We start from the raw sequence: 21,065 nt of genomic DNA, 5'->3' as shown, positions 1-21,065 counted from the left end.
CAACAGGGAGCAGACAAAAGGATGATATCTGAGAGGAGGCGCGAGAGCAATTTCTAAGATTGAGGCAGAGATAAATGTAGGATGAGAGGCACAACGGGACCCGGTTATCTGGGGTTATTAGAAAAAGGGGGCTGGGAAGAAAGGTAGTTCCTGGGGGACTTCTTTTATCTGTTTTTGCCAGCTGATGCGATTACCCACGAGGCGGGCCGACAGTGGGATGTTTCATGTTGTGACCATGGCAACAGTGAGCAAAGGAGGTAGCGGCGCACAGCGTGCGGCGAAAAGTGCGGAGAACTCGGGCAGGGGAAGGAAGGGATGTGGCAGGCATGACGAGGACCGGGATGATTTAAAGTCACATTGAGGTTGGAGAGATAAGAGCGTGGAGATAAGAGCGAGCCGACGGGAAATTAAGAGCCGCCACATTAAGCCATGCTGAGAGTGGGCTACCAGAGCTATGTCTACAAACTCTCCTGCAGGACACAGGTACAACAAGTGATGGTCTGAAAAGAAATGTGGCTGCTGGTGTTTTTCCTCTTGTCACCACCCGTAAACATCTAGGAGCAGTGTCATGTATTTTCAGCTATATTTCTTTTTCTGCATTGATGTGTGTTGTGAAGTGGTGCAATAGTGAGTAGTGTGATGTCACATCCAGTTTTCTATGTGACGGCCAGGTGGAAGCAGGGAGCGACGCCCCCGCGGAGTCTAAGGTGGACCAGAGGGCGACGGTGCCTGCAGAGAACGGACTGAGCCACACGCCCATCATTGCCCCGAAGCCCCCTTCACTGGTTGGCCACCAGCCTCAGTCCGCAGGTACTGGCAGACTGACACATTGGGCAGACTGCATTGAAATGAAAACAGTTCATTTTATTTATTTTAAAGCATGTTTAACCTTACACTACTTGTAATTCACCTGCACTACATGATAGCACAGTCTTATTCCAAATATGTGATAAAGTAGTGCTACATTAAATGATTATTCAATGCCTTGCAACTATTTTGAGTGCCATGTTTTGGATGAAAAATAAAAACCTTCTGAACTCTTTCACAAGAGAATAAAGAAAATATTTTACTAAAACACTATGCAACTAATTGTCAACTCATCCAGAAAGTTTTTGTTTTGGATAACAGGCTCATTGAAACCGACAGTGAAAACTGAAGACATCATTCACAGTGTCCTCACTGGTAAGGTTTTCTTCATTTAAAGTATTCCTAGCAGGTTCCTTTCTCTGAGATTAGAAATCTACTGCAACTGGCCAATTGGGACTTTGAGCAGTTTTCTTTTATGAAGTTTCTCCTGCCAGTTTGTGTGTTTGGTATGAAACGTATTGCATGAAAATAGTTTCAACACGATTAATGGCATCAATTGAAAGGATGATCTTAAGTACTAGTGGGAAATAAGTGTAATTAAAGTTGCACAGTATTACAGAGTAAATAAAATGAAAGATCATGTTACAGGTGTGCCTTACTATAGCCCTGAGTGATGTTTTCCACCAACTCCCCTCCCTGTGCCCTGCTGTGTGTGTCCTCAGAGCTGGAGGCTCAGACGGTGGAGGAGCTGAAGCAACAGAAGGGCTTCGTCCGGGAGCAGAGAAAACAGTACAAGGAGATGAAGGAGCTGGTCCGGAAGCACCACCGCAAGACCAGCGAGCTGATCAAAGAGCACACGGCTCGCGTGTCCGAGCTGCAGAGCCAGCATCAGCGGCGGCGCTCTGTCCTGCACAAGAGCCACAAACGAGATGGTAAGAAAAGGTAGGTAGCCGTTTCACTCCTGTGTTCGAGTCGTCTCACTCCTGTTCATGTGTTTCTTCAGAAGTTCAAAGGGAATCCAAACAAGGCACTTTAACAGGACTTTGAATAACGAACAAAAAAAAAAAATCTGGAAGATAACTGGAGATTAAACAAAAAACATTCGTAAACATATTTTAGTATAAAATATTAGAAGACATCCTAAACAACCTCTCATTTCCATAAATTCTTTTTAATGGAGCTATATGCTCATTCTTCTTTCATTATTTCTTTCTGTCACAGACTAATGGTTCGATCTGCATCTGTTACTGCTCAAATAAACAAGCACACTGAAACCAGACGTTACCCTCAAAGAGCGAGGCTGAGCTCCACACAGAATACAAATGAAAGGCTAGGCCTCAGTCCAGGCCTCGGGGAGCCTCGGGGAGTTCCAGAGCCCTAAGGAGTGTCCATCACACACTGAAGAGTCAGTTTTCAGTGCACAGCAGAGATTACAGGCCTCTCAGCCTGTGTGGAGCTCAGAGGGGCATTCGAGGAGAACAGTAGCACATTTCACACAAGTCACTTTCTTGTCTTCAAATATGAGTCAGTGTTTTGGCACCACTGCCGGAGAAAGTTCCCCTTGTGAAAAGGGTATTACTTTATTGATGGCGAGAATATGCGATGACATGTTTGTTGAAATATGTACAATGGCAAGAGAAATGAACATTTGATCTGATCCAAGTTGTATATATAAACAGACAACACGTAATACAACTTAAACTACGCAAGCAAGTAGTACATGTCATATCTTTATTAAAAAAGTTAATTAAACATATGGAAGTAAACCTTTTGACTAATGAGGTCAAGAAACTTCAGTCATTGACACTATATTTGAACTGGATGTATTTTGACTAATTAAAAAAAAAAAAATGTCTTGACGGTCGTTTCTCACAAGAAGCATCTGACAATATGAATCATGTCTCACAGAATGGAGCTCTTCGAAGACCTTTCCATCAGTCACCATTGATTAACATGAGACAGGAACGGGGTCAATAATGTAGCTCTTTGCAGTTTTACTAACTGTCCATTAGGCGATATATCACTGGACTGTGGATACGCTCCAGAAGTAGGCACAAAGCAGAGTGCAAAGGAACAAAATAGATTGCACAGCTAAAGGAAAGAGAAGCTTCCAAGTAATTGGATCAGTTTTACATCTCTGTGCAAAGGTCAACTATATGCATGATGTTGAATTTGCATGGTGGAATACATGAGGAAGGAAGCCACTGCTTTCCAAAAACAAACATGTCTGAAGGTGATAAAACACCACTTTGACACTTTACAATGCTACTGCAGAGATGGTTTGTGGACTGATCAAACAATGGCTAAATCGCTTAGTGTGTGTGAAAGATGGTTACTTATTGTTTCAAATGTTTATTTCGAATATCAAGGCACAAAACAAACAAAAAAAAAAAGTTTTCCTCTTAAATAAATAAATGAATTACAAGTCTTTACTGTAACAATAATATAAAAATAAATCAACAAAACTTGCTTACTGCATGCCGGCATTATTCTTAAAAGATTTATTGTTTACGGGCTGGGGATCTATTGCTACCATTAAAGCAAATATGAGTTCCCAAGTTTATTAAGATGGAATAGACGATGAAGTCAGAGTTGCTGCTCAACTACTGAAGTTCATTAGAAGCTGTGTGATACAGCAGGAGACAACGACCCTGAACATGGATGTACATCTACTAAAAGAATTACAAAAAAAACAGTTGTTGAAGGAGGGGACAGAATTGCTGTAAAATGAGCTCGATAAAGCTGATTTACTATAATTTTACCTGAACTGAAGCAGTTCTGTCAGTAAGAATGATCCAAAACTTCTTATGTTGCTCCTAAAGGAGATTTGTCCAATTCTTCAAAGTTTAATTTATGCAATCCACACTGTAGACGACCATTGGTGCTTGTCTATAGTTGGGACTAATTCATTCACAAATCCTTGAAATTACAAACAGTTCACACACTTTTATTGGCACATTTCATTTATCCACTGAGGGAAGGTATGATATCGAATATCACACTACTGCTGTTTAGACAGCCATTTTAACCTGTGTACATTTTGTTTTTCTCTGCGTACATCTGGGCCGTTATCTCTGTCTGCAGCCGATCCGAACAGTCCCTGTCAACACTGGACCAGGAACTGGGTGAGCTCGACCAGGAATGCAACCAGAGGCTGTCAGAGCTGAAGGAGCAGCAGCAGCAGCAGCTCCTCACCCTTCGACAGGAGCAATATTACAGCGAGAAATACCAGAAACGAGAGCACATAAAGCAGGTGGGACGTCACCAACGCACTAAACTCACACACATGCTGTACAGGTCACGGTCAATGTCTCTATAAAACACATGGAAACCATAAAGGTATATCGCTGGACTAGTTATTGAGCAGGTTTTTTTGTTAATTACTTGACCTTAATTTGTTGAAAAATCCTGCTAATCAAATAACCCAGCTAGACGACTAGTAGAAAATCAGTCGACTAGTCGGGTACGAGCTCGTCGACTAGTCATTTCAACCCTTGTAAAAACAGATATTAGTAGAAGCAGCCTGATGCTGCAAAAAGTGTTGATGTTTTTAAAAGCAAGCTCTTTTAATTCAACTTTATTTCTTTGTATTTATTAATATTCTTTCCTATTGTGGGCTTATATTTGTAGCATTTGTCATCTGTTTATCTTGCTGGCATATTCTTCCATTTTATTTCAAGTTATTTATTGATTCACTTAAAAATAGATTCCATAACAAATCCCCTGCTTTATAAATAATCCGATCGATAGACTGACTGCCAGCTTAGCTGCTGTATATAGTTCCATCGTGCACAGATTGTTGCACCCGGGGTAGAGAATGATCAGACAGAAACTCCCCAGCAGCCGGCATTGTTTTCACTTAAGAGCTTTGAATTTATTTTATCTTATTTTATTCATTTAGTTTATTTTTTAGGGACCGTGTACAAAAACATTAATCGTAAAGAAAAGATGCTTCATACCAGATTTTAGCCGTAGCTAGATAAATATAAATATAAATATAAATAAATATTTTGCATGATCTCTAGCAGTGCCACAAACGTTGTCTTAATACGGTGTTAATTTATTACATAAACAAAATTTCAGTTCTGTTCCTTAAATAAAGCCAATTTACGAGCATCACTGCTTGGATTTGAACGTTCTTATTTCCTCTCAGAATTAGTCGACAGCTAGTCCAACCCTAGTTTTCACAATGGAAATGATCAGGAGGCTCCAACACAAAAACGTGAAGCCTTTACAGACCAAACCATACAACCATGTTATCATACAACAAAAACAAATCTGTTGAATAGGTAATATTGAGAACCAGCAAAAGAAACTTGATTTAAAATAGATGAATTTATAGATTTTATTTGAATCTGGGTTGCATGCAAAATGTTTGCCACATGAATTAAGTTCTTTAATCATGTATTTTAAAGTACTGGTATAATTTGCTATATTTGTCAATTATGTAGAAGCAACAGCAAAAAAATGTCAGGGTCCAGGGGATGCCTCTTCCCAGCAGGAATAGTTTTCCTTTAATTTTGAAATAAAAAATGTACTGAAGGGTAAAATAATTATTAATTTCCTTTAAAAAAAAAAAATAAATAAATAAATATATATATATATATATATATATATATATATATTTATTTATTTATTTTTTATATATATATAAATATATATATATATATATATATATATATATATATATATATATATAATTAGAGATAGATTGAAATGATAAAATAAGCTCCACTACAAAATCATAGGAACAACAGTGATATTTGCATGCTGTATGTGAAGATATTTTTAAATGAGTTGTATGTAACAGGCAGTGGAAGAGTTTGTCATTGTCTGTACGGATTCAAACAGCTGTAACAATATTCTTTTGTAGTGTAAATAACTGTATGTGTTGTTTTTATCATTGCATCACACCAATCATATTTCTAATACTGAATGTGTGTGCTGTCAATCTCTGTAACAGATAAGATTTTTTTTTTAAAAGCATTTTGAGGCCATTTTCATTAGCACAAATGTAATGTAGGCAGTCTCAGTAGTCATCGTCCCACAAAGACAGTACATGTAATCATATATAATATAAACAAGCAGGCGGATGGCACATGCAAACACGAGCCTGTCCTAACTTGCTTTGGACAATAATGATAATGCTGACAGAAAAGCACGCACGGACTAACTATGTCAAGCAAATAAATAAAGCAATCCTTCTCCTATCTCCAGGCCGTTTCCCTGTGGGATCACTTTGCTGCTTGTGCTCAGGTTGTGCTGTAGATGTGGAAAAAAAATGAATGCCTTCTGCTCCAGTGCATGTGCACAGTGAGCACGGGTTCATTCAAGCAAAGGGCAACAAGCGTGAAGCAGTTTGCGTCACATAGCCAATCTGAATGTTGTATATTGTCTTGAAATGTGTGTCTGATGTCACTTTTCGACTCTCTCTCTCCAGCTGGTTGAGAAGCTGACCAGTATAGCAGAGGAATGCCAGAGTGCTCAGCTCAAAAAGCTCCGAGACGTCTGTGAGAAGTAAGACTGCGCACAGCTCACCTTTCACCAAAAGCAATGGCCTTTTCATTCTGCACTGTCCTTTATTTTCACCACCTGTAGAGAAAAGAAGGATCTAAAGAAGAAAATGGACAAGAAACGGCAAGAGAAGATCAACGAAGCCAAATCGAAAGACAAGAATGTAACAGAGGAGTAAGTGAAACTGTTGGAGTCCAGCATGGCCACTAGATGTCGCTAAAAGCCAAAGATTGTGATCAGTTTCAACAGACGTCTTGGTTTGATCCTGAATCTCTCCCCACAGAGAGAAGTTAGAGATCAACAGATCGTTTGTCAATGAGGTGGTGCAGTATATCAAACGGGTGAGCTACAGTCAACATAATGATTTTTTTTTTTTTCCAGCTGTAGTAGTGCGGTATAATATATGTAAATACTTTCTGCTGTTTGTTAAGCTGGAAGATGCACAGAGTAAAAGACAGGAGAGGCTGCTGGAGAAGCACAAGGACATCCGCCAACAGATCTTAGACGAAAGGCCAAAAGTAAGTCATTTTCTGGTGATATATTGAATACATTTTGACTGAATTAAACCTGAATTTTAGCTTTCCACATTGCACACACTGGTTTTTAACCAGAATGCAGTCAAATATCCACATGTAGCATCGCTTCAACCTTCCTTTTTCTGCAGAATGACCATCAGAGTCATATCATATCATTCCTTTATTTCTGCTCTGTAATTTGTTTTGAGGATACACTATTTAAATGTGGTTGTAAAGAATAACTACACCGTCCTTTTTAGCCAATATATTCCCTCAATCTGCCTAATTATTATTATTACAATACGGATTTATAAATCTGTATAACAATAATCTCTAATATTAGAATGTGTTTGTCTCTCTCAGTGATTAAAGCTCCTTCATCAGCAGACCAGAAAGAAACATATCAAAAGATTTGTTTAAATTATAAGAAAAGAAAAGCTGCCAACTCTCAGTTGAAACTACTGCCACACATTCAGCTCTAAAAATGTTTTGATTAAAAATCACAAACATTTGAACTTTTAAACATCCCTTTTTCTGGTTTCTGCACAAATACTCTTTGTTAATGCATTTTCAGGACAAGCAGTCAAACGTGCCTCAATACTTATTGCATAGTTCAACCACTAGGTGGTAATCTGGGGCAGGTTTAGTGAGACTCAGTGTTGGCTGCTTGTAATTTCTTTGCAGAAAACACCTTTGATAACCATGTTGAGGTAAGATTAGTATTGTAGCGTCAAATTAAAATATAGAGTGAAAGGTGTTGCCTTTTGAATCTTGACTTTGATATAAGAAGTGTTCATTCAGGAGACATGCTTGCTGTGTATGATTGTAATATATGATGTGCATTGCATCGAGGTTTTACGACAAGGCTTGTTGAAAGCTGATTGTTGCCATTTAGCACAGAGTCTACATGCTGCAGCTGCTTTAGTCCTTCACCAGTACTGATGTGGGAGTAGAGTGGCTGCTTCAGTCTGATTATTCAAGGTTCAGCATGACTTCCTGATTGAGTTGCACAGTTCCAAATCGTGTCATTGTCGCCATCATTGTAGGACTGTTGTGCAGCTGAGGAGCATGGTAAGAAGAATCCTGTTGGATCCTTGTGTTGAGCACTAATATAGCATAAATTTAGTCACATTAACATAGAGGCTTTTAACAAGAATCTGTTCATTGCATTTGTCTTTTGGCTTTATTGGCATTTTTAACATGTTCAAATTGGACTTGGTTGAATTGTGTAAATGGAGATCTTGTCCCAACGCATGTTCTATTGATGTGCCCTTGCACCAAAGAGAAAAACAGAATGAATCTAACCATGTAACAATGATAATGAGGTGTATGAATCAGCCTGGCATATAAAGTAAGAGCTGTAGGAGTCTCTGGATCTGTCATGTCTCTGTGTCAAATGAAGAGCCTACTGTGCATTCATCCTATCTAACTCACGAGGTTGTGTCTGTTAAAGACGGACATGAATCAGAAGTCGCCTGTTGGAGACAGCTCCATATCCACCCACACTCTAAGTGACAGCTCCTTGTTCCTTTGAAACCACTAGGAGCCGAGTGTGGGAGGTGTAGTGGAGATAACCCAACGGCTCACATACAGCAGGTCACCCACATTGTTCTGTATAGCTCCAGTCAGGAGAAATGAAGTATTGAGAGAAAATTCTTGTCGCTTGGTAGTATGTTGAGGAGAGAGAAAGTCACAGTTTTTACTTTTTGATGCATCCATATGTTTTGTAAATTGCTCATGTGAAGCGCTCTTCTTGTCCTGCGGTGCCCATCTTCATCTTTGGTGCAGCTTCTTGCCAATAACACTGCGATTCCAATTCCAATCAACACTGACTTACAATGAGCTGTTTGGTAAAGTGCTATCAGAGTGTAATTTACTACACACACGGTAGAAAGGGGAAAAGTGAATTGATGCTGCCGCTGCTGCTTTCTTTTGTTGCAGTGGGATTTCATTCTCTTTGCAAATGCTGTTTTCTCCCCACAAAATTGTTACTGCTTTTCACAGCCTCACCCACTGCTACCAAAAATCTGGACTGTGGCAAATTTAATTCTCCTGGAGGAGGCTATTACATGGTAATCAGCCATCTCTGCAGTATCTGTTCTCATGGAACGGATCAGTCATCTGTATGCAAAGTACGGTGCCGTCAGAAGACAGGCAGCATAAAATACTCAGGCTCGTACATTTACTGTGTTATCTTCACACTTCTGCTTGAGAGCCATCCCTTTAGCAAGGTTTTAGCCAACATGGGTTCTCCAGGCACTGGTTTCGATCCAGCTGACTATGGTTGAAGGCAGGGTTCATGCTGAAGAGGTCTCCAGTCCATCACAGGACCATCACAGACAGATAGACAATCACATTCATACCTATGGGCAATTTAGCGTCACAAATTATCATCAAATGCATGTTTTTGTCCCGTGGGAAGTAAAAATGTCATGCATGAACAAGGAGAACATGCAAACGCCATATAAAAAGGCCTCGACACCTGGACTTGATATCCACTCTACCACCATGAGTTACCTGTTTGAGATTATCTCGAAAATCAGGAATCAAATTAAAGGCTCTAATAAATGCAGTAAGAGCCAGAGGTTGTCAATATTTTATTCCATTGTTGTCAGTAACATTGCTACATTGCTGGACTTTGGATTTTGTCAACACTGTTACATTGTACAGCTGTTTGGTTGCTCTATTTCAGCTGTCCCTTGGTTCTCAGCAGTCAACTTTCAGATGTTTTACGTCAGCCTTCGGGGTCTCCAGAGCTGCCTCAATGCGTGTGAAAGTGTCCTTCTGCATGTCACTGAACCCAAAATTGCCCCCACTGAGCAGGTCATTGACCCTCTGTGGCAGCCCAGACACCATCTGTGTATGAATGAGTGTGTTTGTGTGTGGGTGGACGGATGAACAGGATGCTCTGTAAAAGGCTCTGGCTCTTAGTGAGAAAGAGGCTGCAGTCCATTCAGCGTGGTTCAGACTCCCCAAAATGATAGTCGCAAGGCCAAGGGAGATATTGACGTAGACAGGCTTTGTAGGATGATCAATTAGCTCTTTGGAAAAGAAAACCTGTATTCGTCATCTGGTCCTTGGATGAACATAAACAACAACAACAACAGAGGCACATAAAGCCAAGCGATATGAGCTCCGTTGGGCACCCAACAAAGGCTGAGCTAATATAAAAATACATTTTGTAGAAAGGCTCTGCTTGGTTTGGTCTGGTCTTTATGAATCAGAGAGAGAATACTAGTCTACACTTTCTCTCTCATCTAGTTCTGACCCACTTTCTCCTCTGGGCTCCGAGCAGCCACTAATGGACATCTATAACCATCCCATGTGGAGACCCTGAGAGCTCAGCAGCCTTCTACACTGGTGTTTGTGTGTGTGTGTGTTCACATACATGTGATATATCAACCTAAATACAGATACCATGTATCTCTACGGCGCAATTGACTCCAGCCTCAACCTCAACAGGCACACTTTCCCAAAACTTTTGAAGGTGGTCTCTCAGACAATTTGACATTATGAAGAATGAAGAATTGTAACTTGTGAGTTTGACATCACAGCTGATGATCAGATGAAGGTCACAGACGGAATTGAGGGAGGAGGAGGAGGAGGAGGAGGAGGAGGACAGAAGAAAAAGGAGACATGTTATGGCTTATAGTCACTCTCAGCATGCACACTTAGGTGTCTCAGTCCTGTTAATGATCCAATCAAATCACACTACAGGAGCCAGCGATGGCCAAAGCTGTTTCTGTGTGCGTCAAGTCCACACATCCTGACACGCAGCTGCCTTTTTTTTTTTTGCAGTGTACTTGCAAAGCGCACGTTCAAGGTCACATTGATTGTTTTGAGAACAATAAATACACCTCTCATCATCATCTCTTATCAGTATTTTTTATAGCCAAAGATGAGAGTTCAGGTTTTGTATCTCTTTTCTGTGATCTAATATCCTGATTATTCTAGGGAAGAAGGTACATGAGAATATTTTGCAATCGATTGACGATAAAGCAAAGACTTCCTTACTCCTCTCGTGTAAGTTTTAAATTTTCTAAGCTGAACATTTAGCTCATAGGATCCTAGCCTCTCCTCAGGTTTTATGATTAGAACTGAATAAAAGCCAACCCGGGCATATTGTAATTACTCTGCTCTCGTCATCTCGTCCTCGCTGTTACTTGGCTGTGAAAAGAGTATGAAGTAGAGGTAAGGCAATATGTTTCACAGCAGGCTGCGTTGGTGTATGTGTTTGTGTTGTGTGAAGAGACATCACTACATAGGGGACATACTGATCCTTCCCTGCTTGCCTGAATAGTAAGAAAGAATCGTCACGAAGAAATATCTCATGGTGTCTCCCCTCTGTGAAAGCCTTGAATCCACACACATGTGCACGCACACACCCGCTCCCTCAGCGAGCAGGAGTCCTCTGTGGTCGTCATGGAAACTCGGATCCCCCCACACCCTCCCCACCTCTCATACCCTCTTCTATCCTTCATGACTCTCCGCAATCTGTTAATTTGGAACCGAGTCTTCGTGACGCAATCCCCGGGAAGGTTGCTGGAGGTGGAAGAAAGCAGCGGGGGAAGTGACGAGTGCGGAGAAGGGCAGCGAGCAGGTCGGAGGGGATGAGGAGGTCTATGTGTTGAATTGGAAAAGAGCCCGTCAGTGGTCGTCCTCCCTCTTCCTCCACCTCCCTACTATGTCCCTGTGTCAGTGGGTGGCCATCGTGTTCCCTCGTCACACTTTGATCTGCATCATCTCCCTAGCGAGGCTGCATCAATAGTGCACTTGTGCCTGTATACACACACACACACACAGAGACACACTCACACAGATACACACACCCACAGGGAACACTCAGTGCAAACCAAAGGCAGCAAAGTAAAAATCCATCGTGTGTGTGTGTGAGCGCGCGCGTACATGTTGCATGCTTGGTTACTCTATTATGCTGACTGCTATTTTAAATCAGTGCACCGGTGTTCATTATGTATGCACACATGTGCTAATGAAGATCTCCAGGGTTATGCTCTGTCATAGGAACATTCACTCCTGAACTCCTGAAAATCCTCCCATGGCTCTGATGCTCCTGACCTTAGCGTTGGGCAAATTTTGTTTTATTTTATCAGATGCGAAGTGAGGGACAGGTGAGAGCGCCACTAACACGGTGACACTGACGTGTTCAAAAAGCAGTAACTATAAGCGGGGATGGTGGAATGTAAAGCAATCCAGCTATGGAAGTACATGATTTGGACTGTACTGAAGGAAATGATTTGAAACTGTGATGAAACTTTTCAGAAACGAGTCTTAACATCTCATTGTAAGAGACAGATCTAGCAGGGCCATGATGACGGATAATAGAAAATGCACAATGGGTCAAATGAGTAATCGTAACTTGAACTTTGTTGTTTCGTGATGAAAATAATTCCCCAACAATCCTGGATGTCTCCCAGCTTTTTGTTTAATTTTTGTGACCTTATCGTTCGCTGTTCTCCCTCAAACATCTTTTCTACATTAAACCTTGGAACTATAACCTGAGACGGTTCCACCTCTACTTTCTGTTGCCGAAACTCGCCATGAACTCAAATCCTCATTGTACCAAAGTGCAACAAATACTGACTTATGAAAGACTGTTATTTTTCATGACTTTCTTTATAAGTTAAAACAGATGTAGACCTGCAGCACTGCGGCATATCTGTCCTGCATACCAAGCAAACTAATGGCTTCAGCATTAACAGAAGCAGTTTCAAGGTAGAAGGTGCGCCTCAATAGTCTTGAGCTAGAAAAGATGTCCGATGGCAAAACATTTGCTTCTCATTAGAGAAGTGTTTGTTATATTCTGCATGCTTTTAATTTATCTTCGCGACACAAGTTCATGAATTTGTTTCTTTCAAGAAACAGTAGAATCCTGATTGAAGAGCATCTTTATTCAACTTCATGTGGAGTGAAGCCATACACAGCTGCATTTAAAGAGAAGACTGATGGAGGAAGGCAATTTATACTAAAGCAGGAGTTCCCTTTTTTATTTCGTATTCAGTTACTGATTGTTCATGACATGCTCAACACTGGTAAATACCCCACAGGACATGTGTCGTTAATCAGTTTTATAACTGCCCAGTTACTCACAGTATCCGTGATTTATCTTTCACATTGACCCTACCAATGCATTCCAGGCCAAATTGGCCATTTTTCATTTAACTGCGATATATACACAATGTTTGGACCTTTTTTTTTTTTTTTTCATACAAGTTAAACCTCAAAATACCACCAAGCATATTTCACTTCTAACCTTCCCTTTGGAACCAGTCCTTTTAGGGGGAAACAGTCATTATTGTGCATACATGGTGGAGGTATGCAGGTTTTCTTTTTTTTGGAGGGACCTGAAAAGAGGAATGCGAGAAAAACTCCTGCAAAGCAGCCGATAAATTATCTGAAAGGAGTCGGGAAAGGGCACCAAGACACACACTCCCACACAGACACACAGAGGGAGAAGGAACATGAAGCTTCTTTGGAGTCCGTCCGTCTCTTTCATGACACGTGGCGTTTCTTCTCTTGCTTTCGACTGCTGCAGTCCACAGTCACACCTTCGTCTAACACAGGACTGTGGAAATAATGTAAATGTCCTTGATGCTGTTGTCTGTTATACACACACACACACCACACTTACACACAGGCTGTAGAGCTGACAAGGTTGCAGCCGGTTGCAGCCGTGCCTTATCTCTTGATTTTAGGTTCAGCCTAATTGGGCTCTGTCTGGGTTTGTTAGTCCCAAGGTCAGGACACACACTCACACACACACACACACACACACACACACACACACACACACACACACACACACACACACACACACACACACACACACACACACACACACACACACACACACATACACACACACACACACACACACACACACACACACACACCTGTCACACACTGCACAGCGTTTGGCTCTGGTATGTATTACACAAGACTCTCTGCTCATTTAAATGCTCTGAATTGAAACATTAACAAGCTTGCATTGAAAGAGAAGCCATAAAAGCCCAAAGTTACCTCCGGCATCCTTATTTTGACGGTAACACGAGGTAAGGTTAACATAGCTGCGCGCTGTATGGGTACCACAGCGCATTGCCGGTGGAGGGCTTTTATGTGGCGCTGCGGCAGGCGTTATGTCACGGCTCAAAGCAAAGAATTAATTTGGCTCTTTGGAGGCTTTCTCTGCTTCCCTCGATAGCTTCTCAAAACGAGGACAGCTGGTGAAGAAGGTCACTGAGAGCTGTATTTTAAGAAAAGGCAGAAATGTATGTGTGTGTGCATACTTTTTTTTTTGTTGACCGATGACAGGTCTTCAGAGAAGAGGTACAGATTTAAATCCTGCAGATGCTGGTTAGTGTCCAGACAATACCAGACCTCACACAAACACTCACTGTATACATAGTCGTGCTATTTATGTTCAACAAATATAACAAGACACACTTGAACAAGTTAATCCATGTTTTTCTATTAGAACGAGGGTTCTTTTCAATTTCTAAAGGGCTACTTTTAACCAGACCTGTAACTTTTTAAAAAAACAACAACATTTGGCCTCATTGCTGATCAAAATGTTAAGGCTTTTGATGTCCCGAGTCAGAAGTCGATACAGTCAGTTTTAGTAGGGCAAAAATTAACACAAACTTCACTTCCGCAGCTTCAGGAAGCCCGCGGAGTGAGTTTCACTCATGTCTTTGCTCCATTTTCCGTTCTCTTGTGATCTCTTCACACTTCACCAAGCTGATAAGATGTCAGAGAGAAGCCGCAGATCACTTTTCCTGCTCCGTTCCTCATCTTCATCATGCAGCAGGACTTGTTTATTACTCATTGGTGAAAGCGATGTGCTATCTTTGTCTCTCATCCCCACGACTGTAACAGGCAATTGCAGCTTCCGAGCTGTTGAACGCTGCTGCACAAACACACATGCATGCAGACACGCATGTGTTTCTAAGAACTGCCCGTCAATGCTCAAACTCACACCTTCCTCTCCTCCCCAACCGCCACTACCCGTGTTTCCACCTCTTTCTCATGAGCCAAGGTGTCATCAGATGGGAGAAAGACGACAGCTTTAATCAGAGGGTGTTTGTGCCTCAGCAGGCATGGTAAAGGCAGGCTGCACACACACACACGCACACACACGCAGGGTGTGCAGACTGTCCCACCCCTAAGTAGGTCATGCGCAGTGCAGAGCAGGGCGGGAGAGAATCGAGCCCCGGCGCGTCTTTAGCCATCTGGTTTAGATGTCCGCTCTGTGAGACCCGCCGACAGAGTGCGTAAGAAAAGCAGGAAAGAAGGAAAGAAAGGCAAAAAAAGAGGGAGAGAGAACACCGTGGTGGGAGGACGGCATGTTTTAGTGAAGGTGACCTTGAGATGCGGTGCTTGGTGAGGGTGACGGCAGACACAGCTCTACTGCAAAACAAAACATGACAGCGACATTCGAGAGCTCCTTCATTTCATATCAAGACTTCATTCTAATTGGCATTTCCACTTCGTGTGCAAATAATAGTCACAACTCTAATATTTTCTGTCGGGAAGTGAGATACGTCATGAAATTATTTGCATTACTGCCACTTGTACAAATCTTAATACGATCAATCTTAAAGAAAAATTAGGCAAAAGTGCAGCATGTAATCTTATCTACAGCGTTTCTTATCGGTAAAGCATAATTACTGCTGCCTCTCGCGTGCATGTTTTTATGAACTTCAGCTCATAGTGTGGCTTTCATGTTAAGTAGTAGCTTTCACTGCTACGTCACTGATCTCTCGGCTATTAGCATTGCGCTAATCTGTTATTCAGTTCCGGACCCCAGCGATTCATTATGACCACAATTCTGACTAAAATGTTGTCTTTCTAATTTTCTCATCTGGCAGATTGGATTGAACCGTCTCACGGTGCAGTTTTGGCTCGTTGACAGAATGTTTGACACTCCTGTTTTAGACACAGACAGGTAGTAGTGTCTGCAGAGGATAAAATTGAAAAGTGGGTATTTTTAGATTTCTGCTCCATGTTGTCGGTCGATTACACTCAGTGTGGATGCACGGTGCTGCATCTTCGCCAAGATTCAAAAACTTAAGTTAAGACATTGTGGCAGCAGACTGTGAAATTGAGCTATCACCCCTGAATAGCAGACACCCAGTTTTTTTTCCTGCAAAATGTGTCCTTCGCAGGGATCAGTGACTATCAAAAAGTGATGTGTCGTCTCAGTTAGGAGAGACCACCAGTGCATGAGGCCTGATCTCATACTAAATTGACCCATTTACAATACCGCAGTGTTAGTAGTTGAAATATATTGTTCCCAGTTCATTAAATGAGTAATAAATGGGAGTTCTCTGTGCTTCTTTTAATATGTCTCATAAACATCAGATATTGTTTGCATAATGTTTACGAAACAGAATTACATAAATTTGAATAAAATAAAGTTGCCCACTTTGAATTAATTGTGCCATTCATGCATGCAAAAACATTTCAAGATTTGAATGAGGAGGTGCGTCTGTGCATGACGACATGGAAAAGTATATGTAAATATATATATATGCTTTGCTTGCTTTGAAAGAGATCTTTACTGTTAACAAGGATATTGTTGTGAATAATGTGTGATAAAGTACTGTATAACTTTTTGTAGCACTCGTACTTTTGGCAGTAAGTGATCCCTATTATGAAATTAATATTGTATTTAAAAATGCTGAAGTTATTGTGAGCTTATCACTAATCACTTTTTCCAACATGAAATCAGTTGTAGAGATGTGGTCTATATAATCTGCCCATTAGAAAAGCTGTTATCTGGATTATCACTATTTCACTACATTGCTGTTAACAGAAGAAACGCCACAAAGATTATGTAGCTGTTGTTTATTCATGTTTGTAGTTCATCGCAGCTATTCTTCAACTGCGGCTTCTTCAAGTTGAATTTAGTTCATAAATCCATTTCTTTCCCCTTACCATCCATGTTAAAGTGTATCTTCCGTCATCTAACTGACGCAACGTCACCTGATCCAGCTGAAATAATCGGTCATGATACAGACCCACACAGTGCTGACAGCTCGACCGATGGGTACTATATAGTGATGCTCTACTCATTCAGAGAGACAATGAGTAGCAGGAAACGTTTCCAAGTAGGTTGCCAGTCCTATCAGCTTGTGAAAACCAGCGAGAGTATTGATGTGAAGGCCAGTACTTGGAAAGAAATGGGGAAGATTTGTCATGACGGTATGCAGTACTGCTAAATGAATGGATGTGCCGCCTCATAAACTGAAAGAGAAAAGAGCATAAAAATTGTGAGTCAGTGGCTGGTTTGCAGTCCTTGAACTTAATTCTATCTCTATCTCTATCTTCATTACTCTGCTCTACTTCCTGAATATTGTGGCTATGTTTCTTTTGAGTCAATATTTTTTTTTTTTTTTTTCGAAAAGTCCTTGTTGGCGCACACACCGGATCTCTACCTCAGTACAGCTTTTTGGCCTCAGTGTTTACTCTGCCTATGCTCCCAACGCATCCTCCCCACCTTAATGCTGACGTGTCTATTTTGAGCTGCACGCCTCTGACACCATTCATCTTAGCAGCTTTTCTTTTAATTACGTCTCTCCCCTGGGAGCCAGCCGGGTAGTTAAACAGAAATCAGCATTACAGCAATTATTGGCTCGCAATGAAATGAATACAATCTTGTCATCTGTAATCATTGGGGGCATCTATGCCTCCGAGAAAACAGTTCCGTTAAAGTAAGAGGAGGGAGGGTACGTGGCTGCACCTTAGTGGAGCAAGGTATGGCTTTACCAACTGCAGCACCCACTGTACGTCCAACGAACGCAGCACAGTTTAAACTCTGTCTCCTGATCTTACTGTAAAGGTGGAAGTCTTTTAAGCTGCTCTAATAGGGTCGCTCATACTGATAAACCCAAAGAGAATATTACGCAACTCTGCAGTCTTTCTCAGCTGTTTCAGCTCATTGTTTTGGTCCAACCTCACCACATTTCCATATAAGTTGGCTGCTGTTACCTGCAAAAGCCTCCTGTGCATCGGTAGCCCCCACACGAATTGGCCGCTATGCAAAAATAATGATCCACTGGGTAATGTAGTGAAACATTTTTGCTAATAAAATCTCAGTTAGTCGTGTATGTTTGAAACCAAAAGAAAGGTCCGAGTGAAGGGAAGTGGAGAGAAAAATGGGCTATCACAAAAATCAATCATAATGTTGCAATGTGTCTGCGTGTTTCCCTTTCTTCTTTTTTTCCCAATTTGTTTCCGTCTACAAGTTGGAACCAAATCAATACAGGTTTAAATGCCTCATCCAACTACGCGGATGGTTTATAATTGTTTGCTAGATATTATCCTGAGAGGTACATCGTCTGTATATGTGTCGATGCAAATGGAGAAAACGAGCTGAAGCTCTATACGCTACTTTTAACATCTTTAAATATAGAATGCAAGGAAGGTGATTACTTCCTGTTTGTCTCACTATCTTTTCATCTAGCCATGGATAGATGGATAGATAGATTACTATTGTAAAAACACATCAGCAGTAGTGTAAAACTAACCATCCATCCATCCATGATCATGGCTAATAATGTGTGAAGGCAGGTTATATCCTTTAAATAAGCTTTTTCATATCTTCATAGGAATGAAGTCATTCCATGTATCTATTGTCTGCATTAATTAAGAAGAATAGACAAACTGTGTGTGACTCAAAATGAGGCAAGAGTGCTTTGGCCACTTTAGGTTCTCATGTACTCTTGCAAGTAAAGGTGCTGTCAGTGGTCACAGTCTCAAACTATATGCAAGTGAGGTTAGTCAACTAAAAGGTTTGTGTTACCAGTCCTGAAATGTTTTCTGTTTTCACAGGCTTTGCAAGACTCTTTGTGAGCATTGAGTAAACTCTGTACAAGGCACTGCTAATTACACATTTGGCCCATCCACTCATTTTAACCAAGAGATGAGATCACCATTCTATTAGTAAACTATCCTCGCTAACCTTTGTCCCCTCCCTCCTCAGCTACAGACTGATCTGGACCAGGAGTACCAGGACAAGTTCCGCCGGCTTCCCGTGGAGATTCAAGAATTTGTTCAGGACAGCAGCAAGACCAAGCTCAGCGACGACAACATCCACGGGAACTTGGTTTCCTCCTCAACGGCAGAGAAGCTGAACCACAAGGCATCTCAGTCGGAGGACGATACAGAGGAAGGTTCATCGGAGCGGGTTTACGACACGCCCCTTTAAAGAAGTAACTCCAGCTCTTGGCGTCACAGTGAGGAAACTGACCGGTGGATGTGGTTGTGGCCACAGATCTAGGATGAAACTGCCCTAATTATAACCAATGGGAGGATTAGATCAAATCTGAGCCTGACTTGGTGAGTAGAGGTCTTCTCTACATTGAGTACGGTCTTGTCCAGAGAACAGTTTTATGTAAATAGTGATTTTTTTTTGTGTGTATTTGTATGTTACCTGTATATTGTCGTCTCTTTCGGTACGGCCCCAGGATGTGTTACGAAACACTAACTATTTGCAGGAAAACAACCTTACTTGAAACATTGCACAGAGAGAGTAGCTTCTTTTAATTCTTTTTTATGTTCTTGATAGTAACAGTCGTGGTGGTCCGAGGCGTGTGTGTGGTGTGCCAAGGCTTTCAATTCACTGCCGGTGGATTTTGTCATTTTAGTGGCGTCAACTTGTACAGCAAAGGAACCACCGCATATTCAGCCTTTAAAGCTTCCATCTTTATAAGATTTAAACTCACCTTTACACATTTGCACTGAAGGCTCACTATACTTAATTGTGTATCTTTTTTTTAGTTTCAACCCTCAGGCACTGGTGGCTTGCTGGTTCTTGATTTTGTTCTCACAGAACTAAGCCTATGTGTTGCTGCTAATTTTTAGAATTCATCTTTTGTTTTGTTTTTTTAACCCTTATTTGCTTTCTGTGATATCTGGCATGCTAATGTTATGCAGTCACTCTTTCTATAGTTTGGCTCGTTTTGACCCAAGTTTCAAGGGCTTGTTGGCAATAGTGTTCAGAGAGAAAGGGATGGGAACGTTTGTTGTACAGTGTCTGCATGTTATCTGAACAACTGTAAAAGTTACAGTAGCTCTGTAGCAGAGATGTTTATTATTGTAAATCTATTTTCTCTGAAACATTTAAACTGAATCTGCAAAACAGTGGACCTAGTGTGGCTTGATGCATCACTGTGGAAAACCCAAACAGGACAACAACAACAACAACAACAAAAAACAAAAAAAAAGAAATAAGAACACATCTTGTATTTTTTTAGATCCAGCTCTTTCAACATTGTATGCTTTAGTTTACACTGTAGAGACTGTAAAGAGAACAGGATCCTGTTGAGCTTTATAGAAGTGGCCTTCGTCTCAACCAGTCCACTGTGTACCGAGACATTGTCCAAGTACACCGAGCAAATGGCCCAGACCTCAGAAAATATGTCACCCACACTGGCATTATTCTTATTTCTCGCCCACAATCACAAGCTATTGTTGAGACTCTACGGGGAACACAATAGGGGAAAAATAGTTCAGTTATTTAAAAACCTTAAATGCTCAGTTTATATCTCAGAATACCAGCATTCGACATGCATAGATAACTGGACTCTTCAAGCTGTAAACAATAGTAATTCAAAGGACAAGTCATTTCTGACTTCCAAGCTGTGCCATGTAACTCATGGGTGTGTCTTTTATTACAAAAACTAATTTCAGCAGTTCTTTTTCTTTTCTTTTCTTTTTTTTTTTAAACATTTTTAAGTGAAGGATTACCTGACATATAAGTGCAAAATACATAAAAAAAAAAAAAAAGATGATATTGATGTGAGAGTCCTGTGCCTCTGAATGGGTTTTGCCTTGTTTGGTGTTGAATGTGTGAAATGCGTAATTGTTTAAATTGCCATTATATTATAATATATGAAGCTGTCTGGTATTGAATAGACTTTGTGCACTTTTTTAGTACAGTACCACTACTGAGTAATGCTTGTGACGAGCAGTATTGACGATGTGTCTCATAACAAATGAGAGACTTTTTTTTTTCTTCTCTTTTATGTCTTGAAATACTTTATTTAACAGACCTGCCCTTCTCATTCACTTAAGTGTATGCACTCTGGAAATGTAAATGTATGTATAACATCAAGGAAAACATGAAGCTGAGTTAAAAAAAAATCAAAATAAACAGTGTAAAGGGAACTTGCTTGTAATTAAAATAAATGTGGCTATTATTGTACTTTC

The 21,065-nt window shown here is 40.8% G+C and overlaps 1 protein-coding gene across 1 annotated transcript in view; it reads left to right on the top strand.

Moving 5' to 3' along the window:
- Window positions 1-21,065, top strand: part of plcb1l (phospholipase C beta 1-like) — a 119,714-nt gene extending 98,649 nt beyond the window's left edge. The window contains exons 25-33 of the mRNA XM_080491361.1: window positions 672-810; window positions 1,129-1,182; window positions 1,530-1,749; window positions 3,892-4,060; window positions 6,248-6,324; window positions 6,406-6,495; window positions 6,605-6,662; window positions 6,753-6,839; window positions 18,838-21,065. Coding sequence (XP_080347487.1) covers window positions 672-810; window positions 1,129-1,182; window positions 1,530-1,749; window positions 3,892-4,060; window positions 6,248-6,324; window positions 6,406-6,495; window positions 6,605-6,662; window positions 6,753-6,839; window positions 18,838-19,062 — 1,119 coding nt within the window. The 3' untranslated portion in view covers window positions 19,063-21,065. The remainder of the gene's footprint in view (window positions 1-671; window positions 811-1,128; window positions 1,183-1,529; window positions 1,750-3,891; window positions 4,061-6,247; window positions 6,325-6,405; window positions 6,496-6,604; window positions 6,663-6,752; window positions 6,840-18,837) is intronic.

This window comes from Lipophrys pholis (assembly GCF_963383615.2).
Source record: "Lipophrys pholis genome assembly, chromosome: 21".
In the NCBI taxonomy this organism is placed as follows: Eukaryota; Metazoa; Chordata; class Actinopteri; order Blenniiformes; family Blenniidae; genus Lipophrys; species Lipophrys pholis.
Note: the sequence above shows the minus strand (reverse complement) of the source record. Positions and strands in the feature narration are given on the sequence as shown.